This window comes from Trichoderma atroviride, chromosome 2, assembly GCF_020647795.1.
Source record: "Trichoderma atroviride chromosome 2, complete sequence".
NCBI lineage: Eukaryota > Fungi > Ascomycota > Sordariomycetes > Hypocreales > Hypocreaceae > Trichoderma > Trichoderma atroviride.
Window position 1 is genome coordinate 2,532,833 of NC_089401.1, and position 22,349 is coordinate 2,555,181.

A 22,349-nucleotide genomic window follows, 5' to 3' on the forward strand; every position below is an offset into this window, starting at 1 on the left:
GTTGTCTCTTTTTAGTATTGTTACTTATGTTATTGGCATTAGATGAAAGGGAGGATGTTTAGCATCAAGTATGGACTTGAATTTCACTGCTTTATTCAGCCAAGCGTATGCTGAGATGGAGGTCATACTTTCTCCCTTTCATTTACCCCAATTGGGCCACATAAAACCTCCAGTAGATGGAGAGTGCACCTTACGTAGCCTTTTGAAAAAAAAGCCAATTGAATATGGCTTGATTGTATTCGAGCTGCGCCTTGTTGTGAAAATCTTATTTCGTGTATAATGCTCAGCCGCGTGGCTGCCGATATCACACGAGTAATTACTAGGCCTAGCAGGTGGTGGTTTTGTAAATTTCAATAGTACGGCGTATGACTCAAAGAAGCTAAACAAGATTGTGTAAGAATAATACGGTTCATAAGATTAAAACAACTTAGAATCTTAGTAAAAAGCTTGGCATTGCGGATCGGCCACAAGGCAAAATCATAAAAATAAGGTACGCGTCTCGTCTCCTCCAAAGTGTGCCATCCTCTTCGTATAAACGAGGCTTGCTCCGAGCTGGACAGACCCATCCAGACAAGGGCCTCACAGCAGAGTACGGGCGCCATGTTGGCTATTCCAAACGTCCGGATGATCCGAGCTGCTGCTACAGCAGATAAATCCGAGACGAGAAGAGCCATTTAGCCATGAATTACATGTTACTGACGATTCGTTTGAGGCGCAGCTCTCAGGGAGAAGTATAAGTCAACGCTGAGTGGTCCTCGTCTTCTCCCCCAAAATCATCCCACTTAATATTCCGCACAGTCCGGGGGGAATCTAGGCTTGCCGAGTTGCCGTTGTGGAGAGGGTTGCACCTTATATGCCGGTACCTTGACAGTACCGACTTTAATTCACGGCGGTGTTGGGGGCGAGAGCACATGCTGAGCTTTGATGCAGCTTTTCTCTCTGTTCAACCAAGTCATGACAGGCTGTGAGACTTACAACGTGAGACACACTAAGCGATGGTGTTAAAAGATTTGTTCAAACTGTGACGTGACATTCCTGCAAGCCACAACTCCCAGCTCAATGGGCTGCTCTGGCTTAGTATAGCTGGAATCCCACGCAGATTTCTAGAACTCGCTTGCTTATCTCCCTTGTCTTCTCTAGCGCAAACGCCGGTACTGAGTGGCGCGAACCCACCACCCTCCCATTTACATACAGAGAGGGGACCTGACGATGCAGCCGAAATAGCGGCCCCTTGGAGAGAACAAGTTTTTTTGCCACTGGACACGCGAGCTCGTCCAACGTGGGTTGCTCAAACCCCGGAGAAGCTATGGGGAAAAAGTGGATGGCAACAGAGAGGGTCTGTTGGTCTGTGCAGATGTCATCAAAGCCTTGCTCTGTGAGGCTTTTGGCGAAGAGACAAAGAAGGTACACGATACGAAAAGACACACAAGCATGTGCCATGTAATGTAAACTGCCAGGACTGGACGCAAACAGCCACGGAGAGCGCCATGGCGTTGGGGACACCAGTCAATGCCACGCCCAGCACGGGCAATGGCCAGCCATGGCAAACGGCTTTTTGTGTACGAGCACATGTAATTTGGCTCCCCCCATGGTCCCTTAGCCGCTTATACATGGTCGGAAGGGCACGAGGGCACGAGACTCACCGGCGAGGTCTAACAGGATGAAACGGCCCCAGCGAGGGATAAAAGGCAGTAAAACAGGCTGGAGACGGAGAAGGAGACAGACAAGAGGCCAAGATTTGCGGCACAGAGAGCTTGCATTGGCGTCTGCTCCCAGGGTCGAGGCTCACCACATGGGCCCGTCCGCGCCGCTGATTCGTCGGCTCGGCGGCGACACCATGGGGAGCACGCGACCATTTTCTCGATGATGCTTGGTCAATTGGCAGAGGCACGTTTTCGTCGACTTTGTTGTCTTGGGAGCCCTTGAGCGCGGGTTTGCCTGGGGGGAAATGGCGTCTGCTCGCTTCTCTGGTTCTCAGTGATTTCTGTAGTGTAGCGCTTCGGGTAGGGGACATGGCCTTATCAGGAGAGAGAAAGGCCGCCTTAGTGAAATAGTGAGAGGCTGCCATGAGCAAAGCGGATTTCCCATCCTCCCTTTTCTTACGCTCGCCTGTTTCTCTCTTCCTTCTTTTCCATCTCTCTTGCTTGGAGTCTTCTTCTTCCCATCTTCCGTATCCCGCGGACAATTGCTTCTGGCCCTTGCTGTCGCTCTTCCAGGGTGCGTAAGTGGTCTCGTGCCGCCGACTTTGCCTTGTGAATCGACCGTGATACAAGCCAAAATCGACCACCAAATATCCAACCCCTATACATAATAAAACGGGCTTTCCTTTTACACAGCATCCTCGATCGGGAAAAGGAGATAGACGCACACAAAAAACCTTTCTTAATTCTCACACGACCGCAGTCCCGCTAGAAAAAAAAAATACGCCCGCGAGACAAGCAGACGCAGCCAAGGCCGGTCTGCAACACCACCAAAGGCTCCAGCCATAGCTTATCTTGCCAAACCACCCAGCTGCATCAAACCCTTGCATCGACCGCACCCCGAATTCTCGGTCTTAGCTGCCGTTCCCTCCTGTCCACGCACACGGCGCCCGCGGACTCGGTGCGCTGTTTCTAAACCCATCTTGTTTTTTTTCTTCTCCATATTGGTGGGTAGTGTGCCGCTGTCGTCACCATCTAGGCTTCGACTTACAGCAAAAGACTTAGTGCCGGAAAAAAGGCCTTCTGGCTGCGCCTCACCAGGTGCCGCGTACCACTCCGGCAAAGCAGCTTGCCATACGGCCCTGCCGTGGGCTTCAGGTTCGCGTGTTAGTGGGTTGCGAGCAAATCAGCCTGAGACCACTACGGAACCGTGCGATTGCGGATCGCGGAGTGTGACCGATAGCCTGAGGACTAATCCCAGATACCGATTGTGCATGCAAGCTTGGCTTTCCCAGGCCCGGCATTGTTGGTAGTCTGCATCAAAGCAGGTCCTGCTTACACAGAGCACTTGTCGTTGAGGGCAGGCAGTACCTCGAGGGTACTTAATCCCAAGTGGTTGCCATGCCTCGTCCAACACTTCCCCCTACTCCTGGCTCGTCGTCCGATATCAGGGGCAAGGATGGCATCCAGCAGCTCTCCTCTCTCCAACTAGCCTTTGAGCTGCCCCCGCCGGCCATTCACGATGCCGATGCCTCACGCATCTCACCAGTCGACTCCAAGCGCTCGCCCACAAGCCTAGGCCTGGACACTGCCACATCGCCCAAGACGCGTTATCCCATGCAGGCGGCCGAGACGGTCAAGTCCCGAAGACGCTCGTCCGCCGCAACAAATAAAGAGGCCAAGGAGACCACGTTTGCCCTGCCCCCTCCCCCCACGCGCTCCAGGAAGATTATCCAGATGAAGCCCCGAAGCCAGGAATCCAGCGGGAGCTCGGCTTCCACAAAGGAAACGGCCAAGGCGGGCGGCAAGGCGGCGGCCAGCAGCGCCAAGAACTCGGCTCCCGGCTCCGAATCCGGGGCCGGCGCCGGGAGTGCCTCGGCCAGGAGCGAATCGAAGAAGAAGCAGCCCAGCGCAACCAGCGCTGCCGGGCGCAAAATCGCAAGAAAGACTGCCCATAGCCTGATTGAGAGGCGAAGACGGAGCAAGATGAATGAGGAGTTTGCACTGCTGAAGAGCATGATCCCGGCGTGCACCGGCGAGATGCACAAGCTGGCCATTTTACAGGTTCGCTATTCCCATGCCCGCCCCCCAATATATATCGGCAGTCCGCAAAACTTGCCCACGAATAGCGAGTCGTACGATACGCAGCGTAATTGGGTACATCCAACTGACAAATTATCAGGCTTCGATCGAGTATGTCCGCTACCTAGAGGACTGCGTCGCCAAGTTAAAGGCCCAGCAAGAACAGTCTCTGCAGAACCAGCCAGAGGCTTCACATAGCCCCCCTACCTCCTATTCGCGAATTCCACCCAACCTTCCGGGAAGATCCGTCCGCAGATGTCGAAATGACTGATTCCGAGGCTCCATCTCCCATCTTTGCTCCCCAACGGCCTTCAGTCTCACCTGCGCTCTACGCTCAGGACTCTCGGCATCGCCAGCACTCATACTCGTCGGTTTCCACCGACCAGAGACACTACAGCTACAGTGGGTCAACCACAACATCTCCCGCCTTTGGGCCTCAGACGTTTGTCAACAACAACATTGCGTCTTACACGCACAGCAGCACTTCTGCTTCTGGGTCAACGTTGACGAGTCCCGCGTTACTTCCGCAGAGTGACCTCGACCAAGAGGCTACTGCGGCGTTGTTGATGCTCAATAGCGACAGGCGGGGGACGACGAGTAGCAACAATAACGGACGAGCACTGTCTGTGCGAGATTTGTTAAGCTCATAGTTGCTTGCCGTCCCTCAGCTGTCATGAGCGATGACACTATTAATCTCTTTTCTTCTTTACTCCTTGATTTCCCTTGATTTCTTCTTATACCTTATCAATTTTCATGTCAGAAGCAAACCCCTGTACGGGTAAACTTAAAAAATGGAGTCTGTGATGGGTTTGTGGAGTTTAGAGGCTTATAATTCAGGCAAATGATGACAATTTAGAGGAATTTCATCATTGATTGTTTCATCTTTTATTGCATTTCATTATTTTATTTATACATGGACTGGATATACGAATAACAAAACGTGCGACGGGAACACAAACGCACTGGATTTTCGGCTCTGGGAAGAGATACCACTCAGGGAAGCTATTGTAGGGTATATTGCTATTTTAATTTTCAAGCAAGTGTGAAGTAAAAGTTACAATTCAAATTATGATTCTCCCGAAATTGAACGCCTCTGAAAAGTTTTTTTATGTATTGTCCTCTTTATACTGTATGCGTTAGTATTGGATTTTTCGTCTCTTTCTCTTTCTTCGGCATGCCTACCTATTAAGCTTTTAATCTCTCGCTTCCGGCAAGATCATCGTTTGCATCCTTGACGAGGAAACTGTTGGGTGAATTGAGTTAGCAACGTATTTCGTACTACAGAATAAAGAGTGCACTGCTACGTAGCTCAAAACTTACTTGTACCACAGAACAGTCGGCCCAATCGTCATTAGGTGCCACAAGCTGTGGGCATCGATGCAGCCCAACCAGGGCGGGAAATCAAACAGTTCCATGCTCATGGAAAACATGACCCATGCCACTGCGATGCTTGGCCACATGGCCCAAGTGCGGCCCAGCTTGCGGTAGCGGTGGAAACTGAACCAGCTCCAGAGGGCATTGTGGATGATGCCGACGACGACGTTTGCGGCCATGTTGTAGGTGTAGTCCCAGCGGAAGAGCTTCAAGTATCCGACATGGCAGGCGTACAGCAAGACGCAGAGCAGCGTCCACACGCGCAGCACCGAGCGCCGGCGCGGCGTCTTGCGGTCGAGCCGGAAGATGCGCACGACGGTGTAGTACGTCCCGTACAGGACGCTGGCGCCGGCGGCGAAGTAGTCGAGCTGCTCGGTGGCGGCAAAGTCGCGGGTGTGGAAGATGGAGCTGAAGGTCCAGGCGGCGAGGCCAAAGTAGGAGAAGACCTCGTAGTAGGGGCGCATGGAGTAGTGGGCCGGGATCTGGTCGCGGATCTTCTTGAGGCCCTGCCAGTGCGCCCAGAAGTTGCCGAGGGAGAAGAGCACGGAGAAGGGCTCCTGCATGCCGATGAAGCGGTAAAAGGGCCATTTGCCGTGGAACTGGACGACGTTGAGGTCGGAGGCGACGCGCGAGGTGGTGATGATGTGTTGGCAGGTGTAGTCGCATTCGGCGGGGCAGTCCCAGAGGAGGAGGCGGCGGGAGAGGGCTATTGGTCGTCTAATTAGCTGAGGGTTCTTGTTTTGGCTTTCCTTTTCGTTGTTTGGCGAATATCGAGCTCGAGAGAGGAGGGAGAGTTACGAATTGGGGTTTCAGCCTTGCCAGGGCCGCAGTTTTCGATCTTGCAGACCTGTTATTCAGAGACTGGTTAGCAAAAGACTCGTCGCCAATTGCGCGGAATGTGGACATACGTCAAGACATCGTTTGAAGTCCTCCAGCTGGTCACCGACAGACGCAAGGCTGACGCCAGCAAAGAATGCCACGAGAAGCAAGATTAGGGAGATGGCGCGAGAGCTTGGTCTCCCGCCTCGTAGAGCCGCCATGTCGCCAGCATTGACGGATGAGAGTATTCTGGAAGAAGTAAGAAGAAAAAGTAAGAAAGAGCAAAAAATATAGACACGTTAAGAAGAGGATCAACAAGACGTTTGCGCAATGTGCGCCAAGAAGGAGGGGACGTGGATCAAAAAAAGGCCACGGTATAATTAGTGGAGGTTGAATCCAGGATACGGAGAGATGCCACAGCGACTTGGAGGTTTGTAAGGAAGTGCACAGAGAACGGCGGAGTTTGGGACCCAATTGGGTGCGGGTACTCGGAGGCGCTCGGAGCGGCGCTGGTAATCAAAGTACAGGTACGAACGTACACATTACGGCTTACACGGGCAAGTAGGTATATAAGATGTGAATCGCTTTCGAATCAGCTTGGAATTTCTCTTACCGAGATGCAAAAAGATGTGATTGTCTGATTGAGGAGCAGCGCATAATACGTCAATGTCCTTGGCACTCTTCTGCCTCAAATGCCAACAAATACCTACCATGAACAGCTCATAGCTGCATTTAGGCTCAAATACCAAGCAGCGCGTACCGGTACATGCTAGCTCCATGTCATGCGGCATCGCCACAACCACACATAAATCTGCAAAGACAGGCAAAGATCCCATCTTGCAGCCTCATCATCACCGCCAACTATTTATTGATGCACAGCCGGCCCAACATCACCATGAACCAGCGCCATTTCAACTTGTCGCACTTAAAAGCCACCCTTGCAGACTAGCGCGGGTGCCGCCGCCGGGGCCGTTCCTGGAATTGCACGTTGCCCACAGCAACCGGGCGGGCGCTGATTGGCCAGCGTTGTTTCGCAAACATCACCCAGGCAAAAATAAATCTTTTGGCTCTAGTTAGCTCTCTCCGCTCTCTTCATCCTTGAACATGCACCCCTACGCAATAGAGCTTCCAGTTTCTTGATTGCTTTTTTGTCCTCCGGACCATGAGGAAGCGGCACACATAAAGTATACTTAATCTAATTTGCGAGCAGCCTACTGTGAATTGCGCACCGAATACCATTTTTTTCTATCCCCGCTTGACCGCCGGCACGCATATCCCGACCATGGCGACGGCTGCATCGCCGACCCCAATGGCCGCCGGCCCTGTCCGGAGGGTCTCGCAGCGACAACAGGCTCTACGCCAGCCTCCCCTACGATCAGCCATGACCAGGAGCGAGAGCCAGCAGGCTCAAGCGATGCAATCCCAAAGCAACGCCAACCAGTACAACGATGACAGCTCCGAGGATGAGATTCCTGTGCCTATGAAGCTGAGCGCTCTCACCAAAGCGCTTCTCAACGATGGCCGATCTGAGGCTGCCGCCCAGGCTATGGAGCGTCCACCTTCACCACCACGAACTCGACGACGGACCAGCCAATTGGGGGCGTCAATATCATCCACGTCTGAGCGCGGAAGACACCGAGCCTCCATTGGCGGGCAAGCTCCCGAGGGCAAAACATCGAGGACCTCGAGTCCTGCCAGAGAACATGGCACAAGTCCCGTGCAAAGGAAAAGAGTAGTAAGGCTCAGCAACACACCACAGACCCTGAGTCAGATCCAGCCTTCGAAACGGCGCTCAAGCTCCTTCTCTCGATCAACACAGCGACACCAGCAGGCTAGCCGGCCAGCCAGTAGGGATAAGTCTTCCGACGAGAAGCCAGAGCCGCCAGCAGACATCAACACACCTGCAAATGGGAATCGTGTCGTGAGGATCTCCACCAACTCTTCCGGCAGCCGTAGTAAACCAGGCTCAGCCGGTGTATCATCGGGGCGATCATTTGATCGCTCTGCCGTTGATAGGTCTGCTATAGAGGTGGATGATTACGAGCACTACGACGTTCCCGAGACTGTCGCACGTAACACGGCGGCATCTGCAGCTTACGGTAGTGTCTCACGACTTGCTTCAGCCAAAGGTCGGCTGGATGATAATGGCAACCCGCAGAGTTCGATGCGCATCAAGCGTGCCGGCAAGATCGCCGGAACATTTCTGAGCGGCCCTGCACGACGTGGAAGGCGGCGACAGAGCGAAGAGGATGCCGAGGGCGAAGGAGAAATGGATCAGTACAATCCTCACCAGGAGCAAGATCAAGACCAAGACCAACCGATGGAGGATGTCCCAGAAGTTAATTACTACCCGGATGGGAACCGAGATTTCAACTCTGGAAGCCCTGTTAGTGCAAGTGCTTCGGCTAGAGCGCTTCACAGGAGACATTACTCGAGCATGGAGTCCCGTCCGGGATCTGGGCGGCCCTCGCCACGTGGATTTGACCCTGAACCAGAGCCGCAGCGATATCCACCCCTAGAAAGAGAGAGAGAGGATGCAGAAGAGGAGGAAATACCATACAGAAAATCGGTGCTTTATCATAATATACCCTCCAATATACCCTCGACAAGCGAAAAGGAAAACGACATCCGCTCCGCTTACAAGCGCTCGAAATCTTCCTTTGATGATCCGATGGACAAGGCCCCAGCGCGACCAATGAGCATTGATCCCGTTTTCGCCAGGCCAGCTTCACCAGAACGGAAACCACTGGCGCCAGTCGCAAACAATACTCCGCAACGACCTGCTCCCCCTCCTCCTCCCAAGATGTCTGTTATGGAGGCGGCTACTTCAGCTACTGGCGCAGCAGCAACATCAACATCAACCAAACAGCGGAGAAACGTGCTAAGAGTCAATGGAAAAACTTACACAAGACTGGACTGCCTGGGCCGTGGCGGCAGTGCCAAGGTGTATCGAGTAACTGCAGAGAATGGGCAAATGTTTGCTTTGAAGCGCGTGGCTTTGGAAAATGCCGATGAAATGACTATCAAGGGATACAAGGGTGAAATTGATCTCCTCGGGAGGCTCGAGGGAGTAGATCGGGTTATTAACCTCTTCGCCTACGAGATGAACTTGGAGAAGCAGGTACTCAGCTTGGTGAGTAATTCCTATCATTGCTATATTATAACACATGTGGATTTACTAACGCATTGGCACTCATGTAGGTTATGGAAATGGGAGAGCGAGACTTGAACGCTCTCTTGGCAAGTCGTCAGAACCCTGAAGCTTCCAGATTTGACCCCGTATTCGTGCGGTTTTACTGGAAAGAGATGCTGGAGTGCCTGCACGCCGTTCATCAATATGACATTGTTCACTCAGATCTGAAGCCCGCCAATTTTGTCCTTGTCAAAGGCAGGCTCAAGCTTATCGATTTCGGCATCGCCAATGCCATTCAGACCGACGAGACAGTCAATGTCCATCGCGAAACTCAGATAGGCACACCCAATTACATGTCTCCCGAGTCACTGCTAGACTCCAACAACCCGCGCGGAGGTCGCTTCCCTGGTCGCCCTAAGCTCATGAAGCTTGGCAAGCCCAGCGATGTGTGGTCTCTGGGCTGCATCCTCTACCAGATGGTCTATGGTTTACCACCCTTTGGCCATATTGCCAACCAGATGGCGAGATGTCAGGCCATCATTAACTGGGATCACCACGTCGAATTTCCCTCTCGTGGCATGGGCGGCGCCCCCCGTTCCCCCTTCGCTGATTAGAACTCTGAAGCGTTGCCTCAACCGAGACCAGCATATGCGCCCGACATGCGAAGAACTCCTTCACGACACTGACCCATTCCTGTATCCTGCAGAACTTAGCGACAAGGCTCTCCCCATCGACGAAGAGCTGCTAGGAAGAATCATTCAGAGCGTTGTCACGAGATGCCGAGAACGCATGCCTACAGAGTCAGAAGGGGCAAGCGTCTGGCCACAAGCATATTGGAGCAGTCTAAGAAAAGCAGTAGGGAATAGGCCTCATTAATATTAATAATCTGGATCAGAGCGCCAATGACAAGGATACGAGCAGCTACGAACAAGAAGATCAAAGTCTATGAACTTTTAGGTCATCCTTATTTCAGGAAAAAACTTATGACAAGGGGAAGGAAAGGTGTCGGCCAAGTTCAAAAGGAACACATTTTCTATTACGACGTTCACGATGGCATCACCAGCTTGGTGTTGAGGAGTTTTACATCTTTTTTTGCAACTCTTTTGTCTTTCTTTCTTTGGTGTACATACACGCTACTTTGAACTAGAGCGGGCTTTTTATTATGAATTGGATGGGCTTGGATGACAGAAGGCTCTGCCTGTATAGAGTACTTTGTATTGGAGACGCTGCTTTGCGATATGGCGTGGAATTGAATGTCACATATCATGACTGTTTTGGCTTTTTATTTTTGGTACCTGGTTCTTGATTGGTATTGTGTTGTAATATTTTGTTTCCTTCTCTCTTATCTTTGCGCCCTCTTGTTATTGTACAGCCAGCAATATCCATATATGCTGAACGCTAGATGATACACATTTGCCTTGCAACGTCGTGACATCGTTTATCAAATTTCCACATCAATCTTTTCCTCTTTGCCACTTTTTCACCCAATTCACACCATTATTTTTTTCTCTCGCGAGCTCATCAACAATCTTCATGATGAAGCGTCTTCAACCTCTTCCACATTCTTAATGTTCAGCTCTGAGATCCGCAGGATGGTATATCGATGTTTGCTCTTGGCCTGGCGCTTTCTCCTCTGCCTCCTCTTCGTCTTGACCTTGATTCGCAGCGGCTCTGACTCTGTACCCAAGACCGTAGCACGGCACTCAAACGCCCTCTCGTCGATGTGGGGTGCACCCTTCATGGTATAATCTCTGCTGCCGATGACACTAGCCCGGTTCAGGCGGAGGACATCCCCAGGAACGACGCCGGGCATCTTGAACGGCAGGCGAATCTGGTCGCCCTCTTGGACAAGGTAGGGGAAGCCATGGATGTGGACAGTGATGTAGTGGCCTGGCTGAGCGGCGAGGAGGGGCAGAAGAGTCTTGACAGAGTCGTCAATTGGCTTGGGAGGCTCGGCGGGGTGGCTCTTCTTGAAGGCCAAGGGACGGACTTGGTCTTCGGTAGGATTTGGGGCATTGTTGACGTGCGGCTGGGCAACGGGCTCGACGATTGGCGCAGTGGTGTTGAAGCTTCGAGGCAGCATGTGACGGATTGGCTGTGCGAATAGAGGGGCGAGGCGAGAGCTCGGGGCCCTAAGCTCCAGCACGGAGCGAAGGAGTGCTCTGCTCATTGTTTTTGCTTTGAGCGACCGGCTGGAAGACGTTCCCTTTGTTTTTCGGTCCCTCTGCAGCTTTTACAGCCTTTCCCCGGTCTGGTGTTTTCAATCGCACGATTGGATACGAAGCTTTGCGCTTTGCGACTTTCTGCGGCCGGCCCGGATTAGTGTGGCGCCGGGGCCCGATGAAATCTTGGCGCCAACATTTTTTTTCCTCTTTTCGAGCTGGGAATTTTGCACCGTACCTGGCTCTTAGTCTCCACTACTGCATAGAAGCAAAGTCCAGGACAAAGGACAAACAACACCGCCAACATGGTATGTTTTGAGAGCAGAAGACAGTTATAGAATGACGATAGAAATGGCAATTCTAACTCCCTGCAGCCTCAGAACGAGTATATGGAGAGATGGCGCAAGCTGCACGGCCGCCGTCTCGACCACGAAGAGCGAACCCGAAAGCGCATCGCCCGTGAAGGCCACAAGGCCTCGCAAGACGCCCAGAACCTGCGCGGCCTCAAGGCCAAGCTGTACCAGAAGAAGCGCCACAATGAAAAGATCCAGATGAAGAAGGCCATCAAGGCCCACGAGGAGCGCAACGTCAAGACCGCGGACGAGAAGGAGCCCACGCAGCCTCTGCCCTCGTACCTGCTCGACCGATCGAACCCGTCCACGGCAAAGGCCCTCAGCAGCGCCATCAAGAACAAGCGTGCGGAGAAGGCTGCCAAGTTTAGCGTGCCGCTGCCCAAGGTGCGAGGCATCAGCGAGGAGGAGATGTTCAAGGTTGTCAAGACAGGCAAGAAGACGCACAAGAGGGCGTGGAAGCGTGTCATTACGAAGCCTACCTTTGTTGGGCCCGACTTCACCAGACGGAATCCCAAGTACGAGCGCTTCATTCGCCCCATGGGTCTGCGTTACAAGAAGGCCAATGTTACACACCCGGAGCTTGGCGTTACTGTGCAGCTGCCCATTATCAGCGTTAAGAAGAACCCGCAGAACCCGCTGTACACTCAGCTGGGTGTTTTGACCAAGGGTACCATTCTCGAAGTCAATGTTAGCGAGTTGGGTCTGGTTACTGCTGGAGGAAAGGTTGTCTGGGGCCGATACGCTCAGGTGACAAACAACCCTGAGAACGAGGGATGCATCAACAGTGTGCTGCTGGTCTAAGTCATTGGGAAATCGTGTGGTTTCAGTATTGTTTGTTGAGAGCCACGGCTGTCAAGTGCATGTATTGGCGTTTTGGCGTTGGGTACTACCTTGGGAGGTATGGGTGCTTGATGTAGGAGGAAAGAGAAAAAAAGACATATAAAAGAAGCAAGGGCTAGATGAGATCTATTAGGGAGATGTTAGACTTCCGAGGATATCAGGGTCCTCGTCCTCGATGCTCAAAGAAATCAAGGTCTACGAGTAATACAAGAAAGATGAAAGATGTTTGTCAATCTAATATTGTAATATCCCTCTATAAAATCCATATGCTTCGATGCATAAAAGGAATACCAATGTATTCAACCACGTCCAATCTTCTATATCTTGTATTTAGAGCTTAATAATGGTCTGCTATTAAGCATATGTCGAATTCAGCGATTTATCAAAGTCTGCTAGCTCTATCAGTCCCTCTATCGCCTCTATCAACGCCTCCATCGCAATTTTTTTTTTTTAGCACCAACAGCCACCGACCGCCAGACTAGCAAAACTCGGTCGTCCAAAAGTGGATAGCGGGGACCCTGCCAAAGGCGGTGACAAGGATAATTTAATTTTCTGCCCAACCAAGCCTGCCTTTCTTGTCTTTGTTTTGCCGCCGCAACGATTCAAGTCTTTCCAGCCGCAGGCCAAAAGAGCATAAACCAGAACAGAGAAAAAAGGCGTCTTGTTTTTTTTTCTTCTTCCCTTTGCAAAACGAATTTTTCTCTGCATCGATTTGTGCCGCCTCGAAGAAAGGATCGATAATAGACTTTTCTTTTTTTGTTGAATAGACGAGCCGGGTTTCTTTTTCTTTTTCATTTCCCCTCCATTTCTAATTCGAAAATGTCTGGCGATAAGATGGAAGTTGAGCTCGCTGAGCAGAAGCTCAAGACTATGGAGCACAGCGAGCAGCATTACTTTAAGAGGTACGTTTTTCCAATCAGCTGAGAGTGGTTCCCTGCAAAAGGAAAGCCTTGCGCGGAGACTTTTGAAGGCGACTATTACGGCTTTGAAGACGGCGACGCTGACTTATGCTTGCGTCCAGTTACGATCATCATGGTACGAATACACGAGAAAGAAAAAATGAGTCTTCCTAGGAGAATTGTTATCTAACTTTGAGTGTTGTTACAATGCGCAGGCATCCACGAGGAAATGCTGGTGAGCACATCCCCTCTTATTTCATGCAGCTGCTGCCCCTCCTTCAGCCTCGCGTCGCGAAATCTGATGCGACAGCGCTACTGTTGGCTGCATCTGGCTGCGCAGCATCAGTGGATATGCAAAGGGAAAAAGAAGATGAAAGAGTACACAACTGACAGTTGGTGAAACTACAGAAAGATGAGGTGCGCACGAGGTCGTACATGAACGCCATTGTCCAGAACAAGCACATTTTTAAGGACAAGGTTGTTCTCGATGTTGGATGCGGTACCGCCATCCTTTCCATGTATGTGCTTCCGAATTTTCTCCTTTAGCGATTCCGCTCCGTCGAGCTTTTTTCTTTGCGACATGTCGTCGAAACGAATAGAAGACCGGTGAAAAGAGAGCAATGGGGAAAAAACACATATTCACATGATTTCTTTGCTAGGTTTGCCGCCAAGGCCGGCGCCAAGCATGTCATTGGTGTGGACATGTCCACCATCATCTTCAAGGCCCGAGAGATCGTCAAGACCAACGGCCTGTCAGACAAGATCACCCTGATCCAGGGCAAGATGGAGGAGATCGAGCTCCCTTTCCCCCAGGTCGACATCATCATCTCCGAGTGGATGGGCTACTTCCTCCTCTACGAAAGCATGCTGGACACCGTCCTGTACGCCCGTGACAAGTACCTGGTCAAGGACGGTCTCATCTTCCCCGACAAGGCCACCATCTTCTTCGCCGGTATTGAGGATGGCGACTACAAGGAGGAGAAGATTGGATGTAAGTTGCTCCTTATTCTATGGCCATATTTCACTAGTCTAACAGCTATATAAGTCTGGGATAACGTGTACGGCTTTGACTACACTCCCCTGAAGGAGACCGCTCTCTCAGAACCCTTGGTCGATACTGTCGATCTCAAGGCTGTCGTTACCGACCCCGTCCCCGTTCTGACCCTCGATCTCTACACCTGCACCACCGCCGACCTCGCCTTCAACACAAGCTTTACTCTGACCGCCAAGCGAGACGACTTCGTCCACGCTCTCGTTTCTTGGTTCGATATTGACTTCACTGCCTGCCACAAGCCCATCCGCTTCTCTACCGGCCCTCACACCAAGTACACCCACTGGAAACAGACCGTTTTCTACATCAAGGATGTCCTGACCACACAAGACGGAGAGGAGATTCACTGCAAACTTGATGTCAAGCCCAACAACAAGAACCGCCGTGATTTGGACATTGAGATTGAGTACAACTTCCAGACCTCCGATGCAAACAGAGTTGCTTCCGGCGGCAGCGAGTACAAGATGTGCTAAGCGTATGTTATTCTGTTCTTGATCGGAGTATTTTTGGAGGATTCAAAACAAAGACCTGTGTGAGGGGTTAATCAGAGGTCTGGGAAGACGACAGCGGACAATGGAGTATGGAAGAATGATGAGACAAGGCTATTCTAGTGGCGTACATATGTGATATTTTTTTATGTGTGCAGATGGGTTTAAAAGTAGGTAGATAGACCAACGCAGCGAGTGCTAAGACTCGAAAAGAAAGAAGCATTAAAAGATGATTCTCTTGCGGAGTGTAGCCCATGGTTTTTTTTTTTTTTTTTTTGAGTCTACATCTTTATCTCCATGTAACTGAACACGCCAATGTGTTGAAACATGCAGAAATGCTGCGCAAAAGTCACTACTCTCAGTAATATGCAACGGCCTACTCTTTGTAGACGATGATGGAAGTATTTCATATGACAGCCCCAGTACAGCTAATTTTGCACTACATTATCTCTTTCTCCTTTGTTTTGTGCTGGACTACACCTTGTGTTCATAATCGTATACTGGTGGCGCGGCTTTGGCTGTAAATTGCACAGGATATTTCTTTGTTGGGAAGTCATCCTCTTGAGAGCTTTGTAGCCGATCTTTGTATAGGAAAGTTTCTCAACCATTTAAAGTAACTTGAGTGACCGCAAATCACGAAATCTTCCAGAAAATAGCCAACCAGATGATTCTTCAAAAATTGCATTCATTAGAATACGTATACCAGCATCAAAAGTCTGCAAACATCCCCAAAGAGGCCACGGCAGAACATTCAGCTGAAGCATTACTAGAATAAACTGCAGTTTCTTTTATAATCGAAATTGTCCAGTCAAATATAGCAGGCGTAATCAGATCAGTCTCATACAGAGCAAAAAGGTCCAGGTCCAGCGATTTTCGACATGCCACCCAAATCTAATAGGAAAGACGATCTGGAAGAGATTCTGATTTACATTGAAGAGTGCTTGGAGGCCTGCAAAAGAGGCCTGTATGAACACCCATGGAACTTCAAAAAAGCCTTGTCCGAAGCCAATGAAGCCAGTAATTTTGCAATGGCATACGGCATGAAGGATATCGAACGCAGCATCCGATACTACCAAGCAGAGTGCTGCAGGAAACTAAAGTGGTGGGAGGAGGCTTATGAGTTATACGAAAGGTGTACTGTTGTCACAGAGGAGGATAAGCAGTGGGTTCGGGAGATGCAATTACATTGCAGAGCTGAGGCTGAGAGGCTACGCGGAGATGATACCGAGGGAATAAGCAGAGATAATGCTGGGACCTCGAAGCCACGCAAGAGATTGCGGCCCAGCCATCAAGAAGGTCGTGGAAATGTGAAGGAGCATAGGGGGGGTGGAAATAGAGATAGTCGTCACGTTCTAGTCATTTGATGTAGCCTGTGGTATTTTTTAAGTCTACATCTTTATCTTTATGTAACTGAACGCGCCAATATGTTTGAACATGCGGAAATTGGTTGAAATGCTGCGCAAAAATGGGCGAAACGTCCTCTCTTACGTAGACGGTTATGGGGTTCTGTTTTGTGGAGGAACGTTTACTGTTCAACACGCATGACAGCACCAGTACAGCTGGATTTGTACTACATTAATCTTTCTCCTTTAATTTTTCCTGGATTACACCTTGTGTTCATAATCGTATACTGGTGGCGAGTCTGTGGCTGTGAATTGAACAGGATATGTCGTTGGGAAGTGACCCGCTGGTCTTTGCGTAACTACCCAGTGAAAAAAGGTTTCTAGACACTTTAAAACGACTGAGTAGCCACAAATCTCAAAGGTTTTCAGGAAATAGCCAAAAGGATTCTAAAATTTGCATTTCATGAAGAACGCGTATACGAGCCCCATAAACCCATAAACACCTCGAAGAAGTCGCAGTGGTGGATTCAGCTCAGGGGCTCTTAAACAAAATCGCGATCTTCTTTTCCAATCAAAAGTATCCAGCCAAATATAGGAGGCGTAATCAGACCAGCCTCCTTCAGAGCAGACAGATCCAGCTCCAGGGATTTCCGATATGCCACCCAAATCTGATGAAGACGATCTGAAAGGGATTCCGAGTCCCATCAAAGAGCATTTGGAAGCCTGCAAATGGAATCTGGGTGCATACTCTTTTAGGGTCAATAAAGCCTTGGAACACGCCAAAATAGCCAGTGAACTTGCGATGGATATCGAACGCAGGATCAGGTTTTACAAGGCGGAGTGCTACATGAGACTAGGCATGTTGGAGCAGGCTTATGGGCTGTACAAACGGTGCAATGTCGTTACAAAGGATGATGAGGAGTGGCTTTTAAGGATGGAAATATTATGCGAAGACAAGGTCTCGAAGTTATGTAAAGATAAAGCCGAGGCCTGGAGGCTACGCAGGAATTTGCGGGCCCAGCCATTAAGAAGGTTGTGAAATGGTGAATGAGCATGGGGGGGGGAAGAAGAGGGATAGTATCATGTTGCGCTGATGCAGCCTGTGGTGTTTTTGAGTTTATATCTTCCTAACAATACATGACGAGTGTTTGAGAGTTGATTGAGCCATGAAGTCTATTTCCATTTATACATATAATCACAGTAGAGGCTCTTGGCACGCCCCTCCCTCAGAAACGCAGAGGTTTGTCACGCCCAGAACTTGTGCCCGAATAAATGTAGAGATACTACGCAGAAAATACTGCTCACGTTCAATGCGAAACAGCCTATGCAAACAATGATAGACGTTCTCCATAACAACGTTGGTCGGTCAAAGAAAATGACAGCTCCAGCGCTGCTATTTTCGTACCATCTCTTCCTTGTTTGCTTTGTACTGTGCCTACACTAATAATTTGTGATTGTCTGCTGCTGGCGATACTGTGGCTATAAATTGAACAGGACATTTCTTTGAGGAAAAATTCCCTTGAGAGCTTTGCGGAAGGTCTTTGTTTGGTAAAGTTTGTAAATCCATCACTCAAAGAGTTTAGGAGTTGCCATAAATAACAAATTATCAAGACAAATTGCAGACAAGGTAATTATTCAAAGACTGCATTCTTTACCAGGTAGGAGTACATATACGAGACTTATAAGCTTACAAACATACATAAACAAGCGGCAGCAAAGGATTCAGCTCAAGAGCTGCTAGAAGAAACAGCGATTTTTCTCTTCTCATCGAATTTGCCCAGTCAAATACAGAAGGCATATCACACTAGCCGATGAATCCATCTCCGGAGATTTTCGATAGGCTATTCAAGCCTGGTGAAGACGACATCGAATGGATTCGTGCTCGCATCGAAAAGCACTTGAACGCTTGCAAGAGATACTTGAACATGCATCCGTCCAAGGTAGAAAAGGCTTTAGATGAAGCTAATGACGCCAGTTCGCTTGCAGTGGCAGAAGGAATGGTGAAAATTGACCGCAAGATTAAATTCTACCGGGCCGAATGTCACAGGAGACTAGAAGAGTGGAGAGAGGCGGGCAAACTGTATGAAGAATGTGTTGTTGATGCACGGGATGAGAAGTACCTTGCGGGGATGCGAAGATTGTGTAGGGATAAGTTGTCGGGGCCACGCAACGATTCACGGCTTAGACATAAAGAAGGCTGTGGGAACTTGAGACAGATGTCGAGGTCGCACAATGATAAGGTTGAGGTCTAGGGGCCTCACACAGAGTCGCGGCTTAGACATAAAGAAGGTTGTGGAAATTTGAGAGAGTACTATAGGAAATAGAAGTAATAGACGACAAGGTTCTGTTTAGGCTTGATTGATGAAGATTTGAAACTTCAACATGTCCTTTGGATAAAGCTAAGACATTCCCTAACACCAATCTCGTCACGTTTAGTGGGATTGAGTTCTACGTAGTCTTGAGAGGTCAACAAACGGTGCAATGGAGATGTTTCTCCATGGTGCAATTAAAATTTGGAGAAATAGTTTCTGTAGTCCAGTAGGAGATTTTCGTTTTCAGGAGATTGAAAGGAGACTGAACAGTTAAAAATAGATTCGGAGTTGACCGTTCACCAGCCTAGTAAGCGATTGCATAGATACTCCCGGATTGGGGGATTATGTTGGAAGAGTGGATATATACAAGCACATGGACAAATTGACAACTATAATGGAAAATATATTCCTCCGTATGATTATATAAACAACTTGTAAATCATCATGCGCCGCACAAATGGCATCAGAGGATGAGCACTTACTAGTATTTATAGGGTAGCTGAATAATACCTTTAAGCTTTTAAAGACTTGTGCATATGCGAGCGGCTGCGCTCCACCAGGCGGGAGAAATAACACCTTCCACATGCAAACAAGGGAAAAATATAAATAAATTGATGCTAATCGAACACGGTTATCTCTCGCGACCTCATGCCCACTCGCCTTGCATTCTGCGTGGTTACACACGACATATGCGGCAGGAGAAAGGGGATGGATCCTTGCACATGGAACCGTCAGTTCGGAGCAGAGTGGAAAAGGGTCAAGGAGATGTTTACAGCTGCGCGTTGTTATCTTGTCTGCACTACGTAGCATCGATGTATACCAACCTTGGGTACTAGGTAAGAAGAGAGCAAGTGTTTGGTTGCAGAACGGAATGACTCGACGGAAAATTATCTTCTTCCTAATGAGAAAGGAGCCCTGGAAATGGGTAACGAATAGTAAGCTGGCTCAGCTTAACAAGACCACCGCATTTCAGCTAGATAGCAGCCGAATCACTTGGCGAAACACAAGAAACCGAGGAAAATGAGAACATCATTTCCTCATCAAGGCAATAGGATCAATAAGCGCCCGTTGTAGGTAGTAGTAAAACTAACAACAATGGGGTAAAAAACGGCCCCTGCCGGACTCGAACCAACATTAGAAGTTTTAGACACGTTCTCGCACAGCAACTTGTTAGTGATCTCGCTGACACAAAGCCCCCGTGGCCTAAGGGCTAAGGCGCAAGACTTCTAATCTTGAGATTGCGGGTTCGATCCCCGCCGGGGGGTTATTCTTCTTTTTTGCCCTTTTTATCCTGCTGTGCGTTCAGCGCGTTTCTCTCTACTTTCTTTCTCCTCTTCCTTTTCCTTCCTCTTGAGGGCAAATGGCAGCAATATTACTTTTTCTCTTCAGAGCCCTCAACAATCGCATCATGAAACCAGACGATTGGAATCAAAGATGGTAGTAGTATTGGCGTCCATCACCAAAGAGAGCACGCCCTGAAGCACATAGTCAGGCCCGAATTGTTCCAAATATAAGGTATACTCGAACCACAAAGATTACCACCTGTCTAGGACTTGATATACTGGTACCTTGGCGGTACCACTATTTCGTCGCAATGTAACCCTCTTTGCCTCTATGCATTGCCCAGATGCAGTAAGCGCGATTGATAAGGCGCAAGTAGCTGGCCGGTACTGCGCGAGTTCTGGCAAGACACTGCGAGAAACGCTGGTGATTGGTAGAACTGGCGACAAGAGTGGGAGGTAAGAAGGGCAGGCCTGCACCTGCAATTCTGATTCTAGCGGGACTGCGTTGTATTACTACTATTTATTACTATTTCGCCACGGATGGAGCAGCATGTGGGATATTGCTGGTCAAGAAGTCCCAACTGACTGCTATACTGTAAGCCCAGTCAGCAGCACCCATCAGGCCTATTAGGCATCTACGTGTACTCAGCACTCACTTGTCTCGTGCACGGGACATGGATACCTGTTTCGAGGTAATTCTCCGTTGTATACGTGTATACGGCCGTGCTCGCACTCTTCTCGCTGTAAAACACCTGCACTTATGCAGCACCGCCCACCCATTTCTCGACAGGGCCGAATCCAATGCAACCCACGGCGGCGGACGAGGCCTTGATTGGCGAGGCGCTCCGCCTGTCAAACGCTCGTGAGTCTTGGCTCGGGCATTCACTTTTACCCGTTGCGCAGAGGGTGGCCGACGACATCATCGAGCAGCAAGTCTGGGGAAGAATACGCGGGGAGAAGAGGGAGAAGAGCCGATGCCCCGAGACAGCAGGACTCGAGCGCTGCTGGCTTCGCGGCATGTCGCTCAGTCGAAAGCAGTCGTATTGCTGGCCTGAGCAGGTGCCAACGGGGCGTATCGCCAGTCACGGAATATTTCGCTGCGCTTACGACTTGGCCATCCAGGGATGTTCGCACGTGTTGATGCTACCTGGGCAGAGATCGCGTGCTAGGACCAAAACCGCCGCGAGATACGATGCGATACTACGCCGACACCACGTCCCAACGTCTACCATCTGCGGAGCACGGCGCAAGTATGTCGCCTAAGCTGCGTCAAGGCCGTGTCATGAGCGTCTCGGTAGGGCTGCGGCACAGTTGTCCCGACCACCACAGGCCGTGCCGGTGAGACACAACGTCCAATCTCGATTCGCAGCTGCTTGGCTCTCGACGCTGCCGAACAGCCTATATTTGGGTACAACGCCTGGGGACTAGCCCTGTTCCTGTCAGATCTGCATCTACTGCCGACGGGCCTCTTACTCAGTTGGGCTGCTGCAGTGCCGTTGATTCTGCCGGGATGCCCACGCAGTCAGCGCCAAGTGGTCGCATGGACCGGCGACTGCGAGCATCAGTTCATCCGACGAATGGCAGGCCGTCCTCTGTGGACTATCGTGGCAGTGGTGGTATTTGAAATCTTCGCCGCATTGCTGGGGGCCGGTACGTACATCCCTTGCCTGTATCATGTATGCCGAGGCTATACTGTACTACTGAGATGCTTATCTGATTCATGAGCCAACTAACCATGTAGTCCATGGACTAGTCAAGTACACACAGTTCCAAGAAGAGACACAAGGTCGGGCCCCCCGGTCAAGAGGGCGTTTGGTATAAGTCATCGGCACGTTAGTTTCAGCCGACGCCGCACACACGGTAAAAGCCGACGTGAGATACCAACAAGTGTACCTCTAGCTCTAGGCTTCACATACGCAATATTAGCCAGTGCCAGCTTTGCACGGCAGATTTCGACATGGCAGCTCGCCAAGCTTTTCCGTCAAAATAGGTGCCGGCCCGAGGCTAAATTCGAATCATGACGCCTCGCGGGAGCTTGTTCTCGGGTACACGGATGGCTTTAGACCAATGAGACTCGGACCATCAACAAAGTCAATTTATGTCGAGAGTCATAACTGACAAAACAACTGAACAATACACCCTCTTAATGTTTTGGAAACTTGCAAAGTTGGTGGCAGCATTTCGTTTCCATCAGTATTGCAAGCTAGCAAGATGGGGCTTCTGGCCTGCCTCTTTAGGCATAAGAGATGAGCAAGTTAATGCGGCGTCTAAAATTTCTTTCTTCTTCTCTTCTTTTCACGTTGGGGCAAACCTTGTCACAATCTTTGCGATAGGCAGAGCAAGCTAATGACGGCTCTTGACCAAAAGGGGGGGTAAGGATTGTCGTGCAGCGTCTCGACTTTCTTCCCAACCCTGCCCACTTTGCCGTTTTGGCTGGATGAACTGATTCGGCGCACGCATTACATAAAAAACCCTCCGAACGGCCTTATTCTGGTCGTTTTGTATTAGTCGGCCCGTTCCCCAGGTCCTCAATAGACGACTCAACGATGCATCGCAATAAAAATGATTGA

At 50.0% G+C, this 22,349-nt stretch overlaps 9 protein-coding genes and 1 non-coding gene across 10 annotated transcripts; 7 read left to right on the top strand and 3 right to left on the bottom strand.

Moving 5' to 3' along the window:
• Positions 1–1,072: 1,072 nt before the first annotated feature.
• TrAtP1_013333 (uncharacterized protein) lies at positions 1,073–1,763 on the bottom strand. Its single transcript, XM_066115872.1, has 2 exons — positions 1,644–1,763; positions 1,073–1,580 (listed from the first exon to the last, which is right to left on the bottom strand). Exon 2 carries the CDS (start codon positions 1,438–1,440, stop codon positions 1,075–1,077), a length of 366 nt encoding a protein of 121 aa, XP_065968044.1. The 5' UTR covers positions 1,441–1,580; positions 1,644–1,763; the 3' UTR covers positions 1,073–1,074.
• A 1,278-nt stretch (positions 1,764–3,041) lies between these two features.
• TrAtP1_003630 (uncharacterized protein) lies at positions 3,042–3,920 on the top strand (the record flags this gene model as incomplete). The annotated part of the gene is made up of 1 exon (XM_066111964.1): positions 3,042–3,920. The coding sequence occupies one exon, from the start codon at positions 3,042–3,044 to the stop codon at positions 3,918–3,920; it is 879 nt and encodes a 292-aa protein (XP_065968045.1).
• A 65-nt stretch (positions 3,921–3,985) lies between these two features.
• TrAtP1_003631 (uncharacterized protein) lies at positions 3,986–4,372 on the top strand (the record flags this gene model as incomplete). The annotated part of the gene is made up of 1 exon (XM_066111965.1): positions 3,986–4,372. One exon carries the CDS (start codon positions 3,986–3,988, stop codon positions 4,370–4,372), a length of 387 nt encoding a protein of 128 aa, XP_065968046.1.
• Positions 4,373–4,907: 535 nt separating this feature from the next.
• Positions 4,908–6,136, bottom strand: TrAtP1_003632 (uncharacterized protein; the record flags this gene model as incomplete). Its single annotated transcript, XM_014088050.2, has 4 exons — positions 4,908–4,965; positions 5,043–5,802; positions 5,895–5,943; positions 6,005–6,136. The coding sequence occupies 4 exons, from the start codon at positions 6,134–6,136 to the stop codon at positions 4,908–4,910; spliced, it is 999 nt and encodes a 332-aa protein (XP_013943525.1).
• A 628-nt stretch (positions 6,137–6,764) lies between these two features.
• TrAtP1_003633 (uncharacterized protein) lies at positions 6,765–11,342 on the top strand. Its single transcript, XM_066111966.1, has 2 exons — positions 6,765–9,048; positions 9,117–11,342. Exons 1-2 carry the CDS (start codon positions 7,198–7,200, stop codon positions 9,660–9,662), a joined length of 2,397 nt encoding a protein of 798 aa, XP_065968047.1. The 5' UTR covers positions 6,765–7,197; the 3' UTR covers positions 9,663–11,342.
• Positions 10,580–11,218, bottom strand: TrAtP1_003634 (mitochondrial 54S ribosomal protein bL21m; the record flags this gene model as incomplete). The annotated part of the gene is made up of 1 exon (XM_014088052.2): positions 10,580–11,218. The coding sequence occupies one exon, from the start codon at positions 11,216–11,218 to the stop codon at positions 10,580–10,582; it is 639 nt and encodes a 212-aa protein (XP_013943527.1).
• TrAtP1_003635 (uncharacterized protein) lies at positions 11,343–12,655 on the top strand. The gene is made up of 2 exons (XM_014088053.2): positions 11,343–11,518; positions 11,585–12,655. The coding sequence occupies exons 1-2, from the start codon at positions 11,516–11,518 to the stop codon at positions 12,362–12,364; spliced, it is 783 nt and encodes a 260-aa protein (XP_013943528.1). The 5' UTR covers positions 11,343–11,515; the 3' UTR covers positions 12,365–12,655.
• A 346-nt stretch (positions 12,656–13,001) lies between these two features.
• TrAtP1_003636 (uncharacterized protein) lies at positions 13,002–15,084 on the top strand. The gene is made up of 6 exons (XM_066111967.1): positions 13,002–13,305; positions 13,425–13,438; positions 13,518–13,537; positions 13,711–13,820; positions 13,962–14,293; positions 14,348–15,084. Exons 1-6 carry the CDS (start codon positions 13,223–13,225, stop codon positions 14,824–14,826), a joined length of 1,038 nt encoding a protein of 345 aa, XP_065968048.1. The 5' UTR covers positions 13,002–13,222; the 3' UTR covers positions 14,827–15,084.
• A 4,604-nt stretch (positions 15,085–19,688) lies between these two features.
• TrAtP1_003637 lies at positions 19,689–19,761 on the top strand. Its single transcript has one exon. It is a non-coding gene; the product is annotated as a tRNA-Arg (tRNA).
• Positions 19,762–20,580: 819 nt separating this feature from the next.
• Positions 20,581–21,042, top strand: TrAtP1_003638 (uncharacterized protein; the record flags this gene model as incomplete). The annotated part of the gene is made up of 1 exon (XM_066111968.1): positions 20,581–21,042. One exon carries the CDS (start codon positions 20,581–20,583, stop codon positions 21,040–21,042), a length of 462 nt encoding a protein of 153 aa, XP_065968049.1.
• Between the last annotated feature and the right edge of the window lie 1,307 nt (positions 21,043–22,349).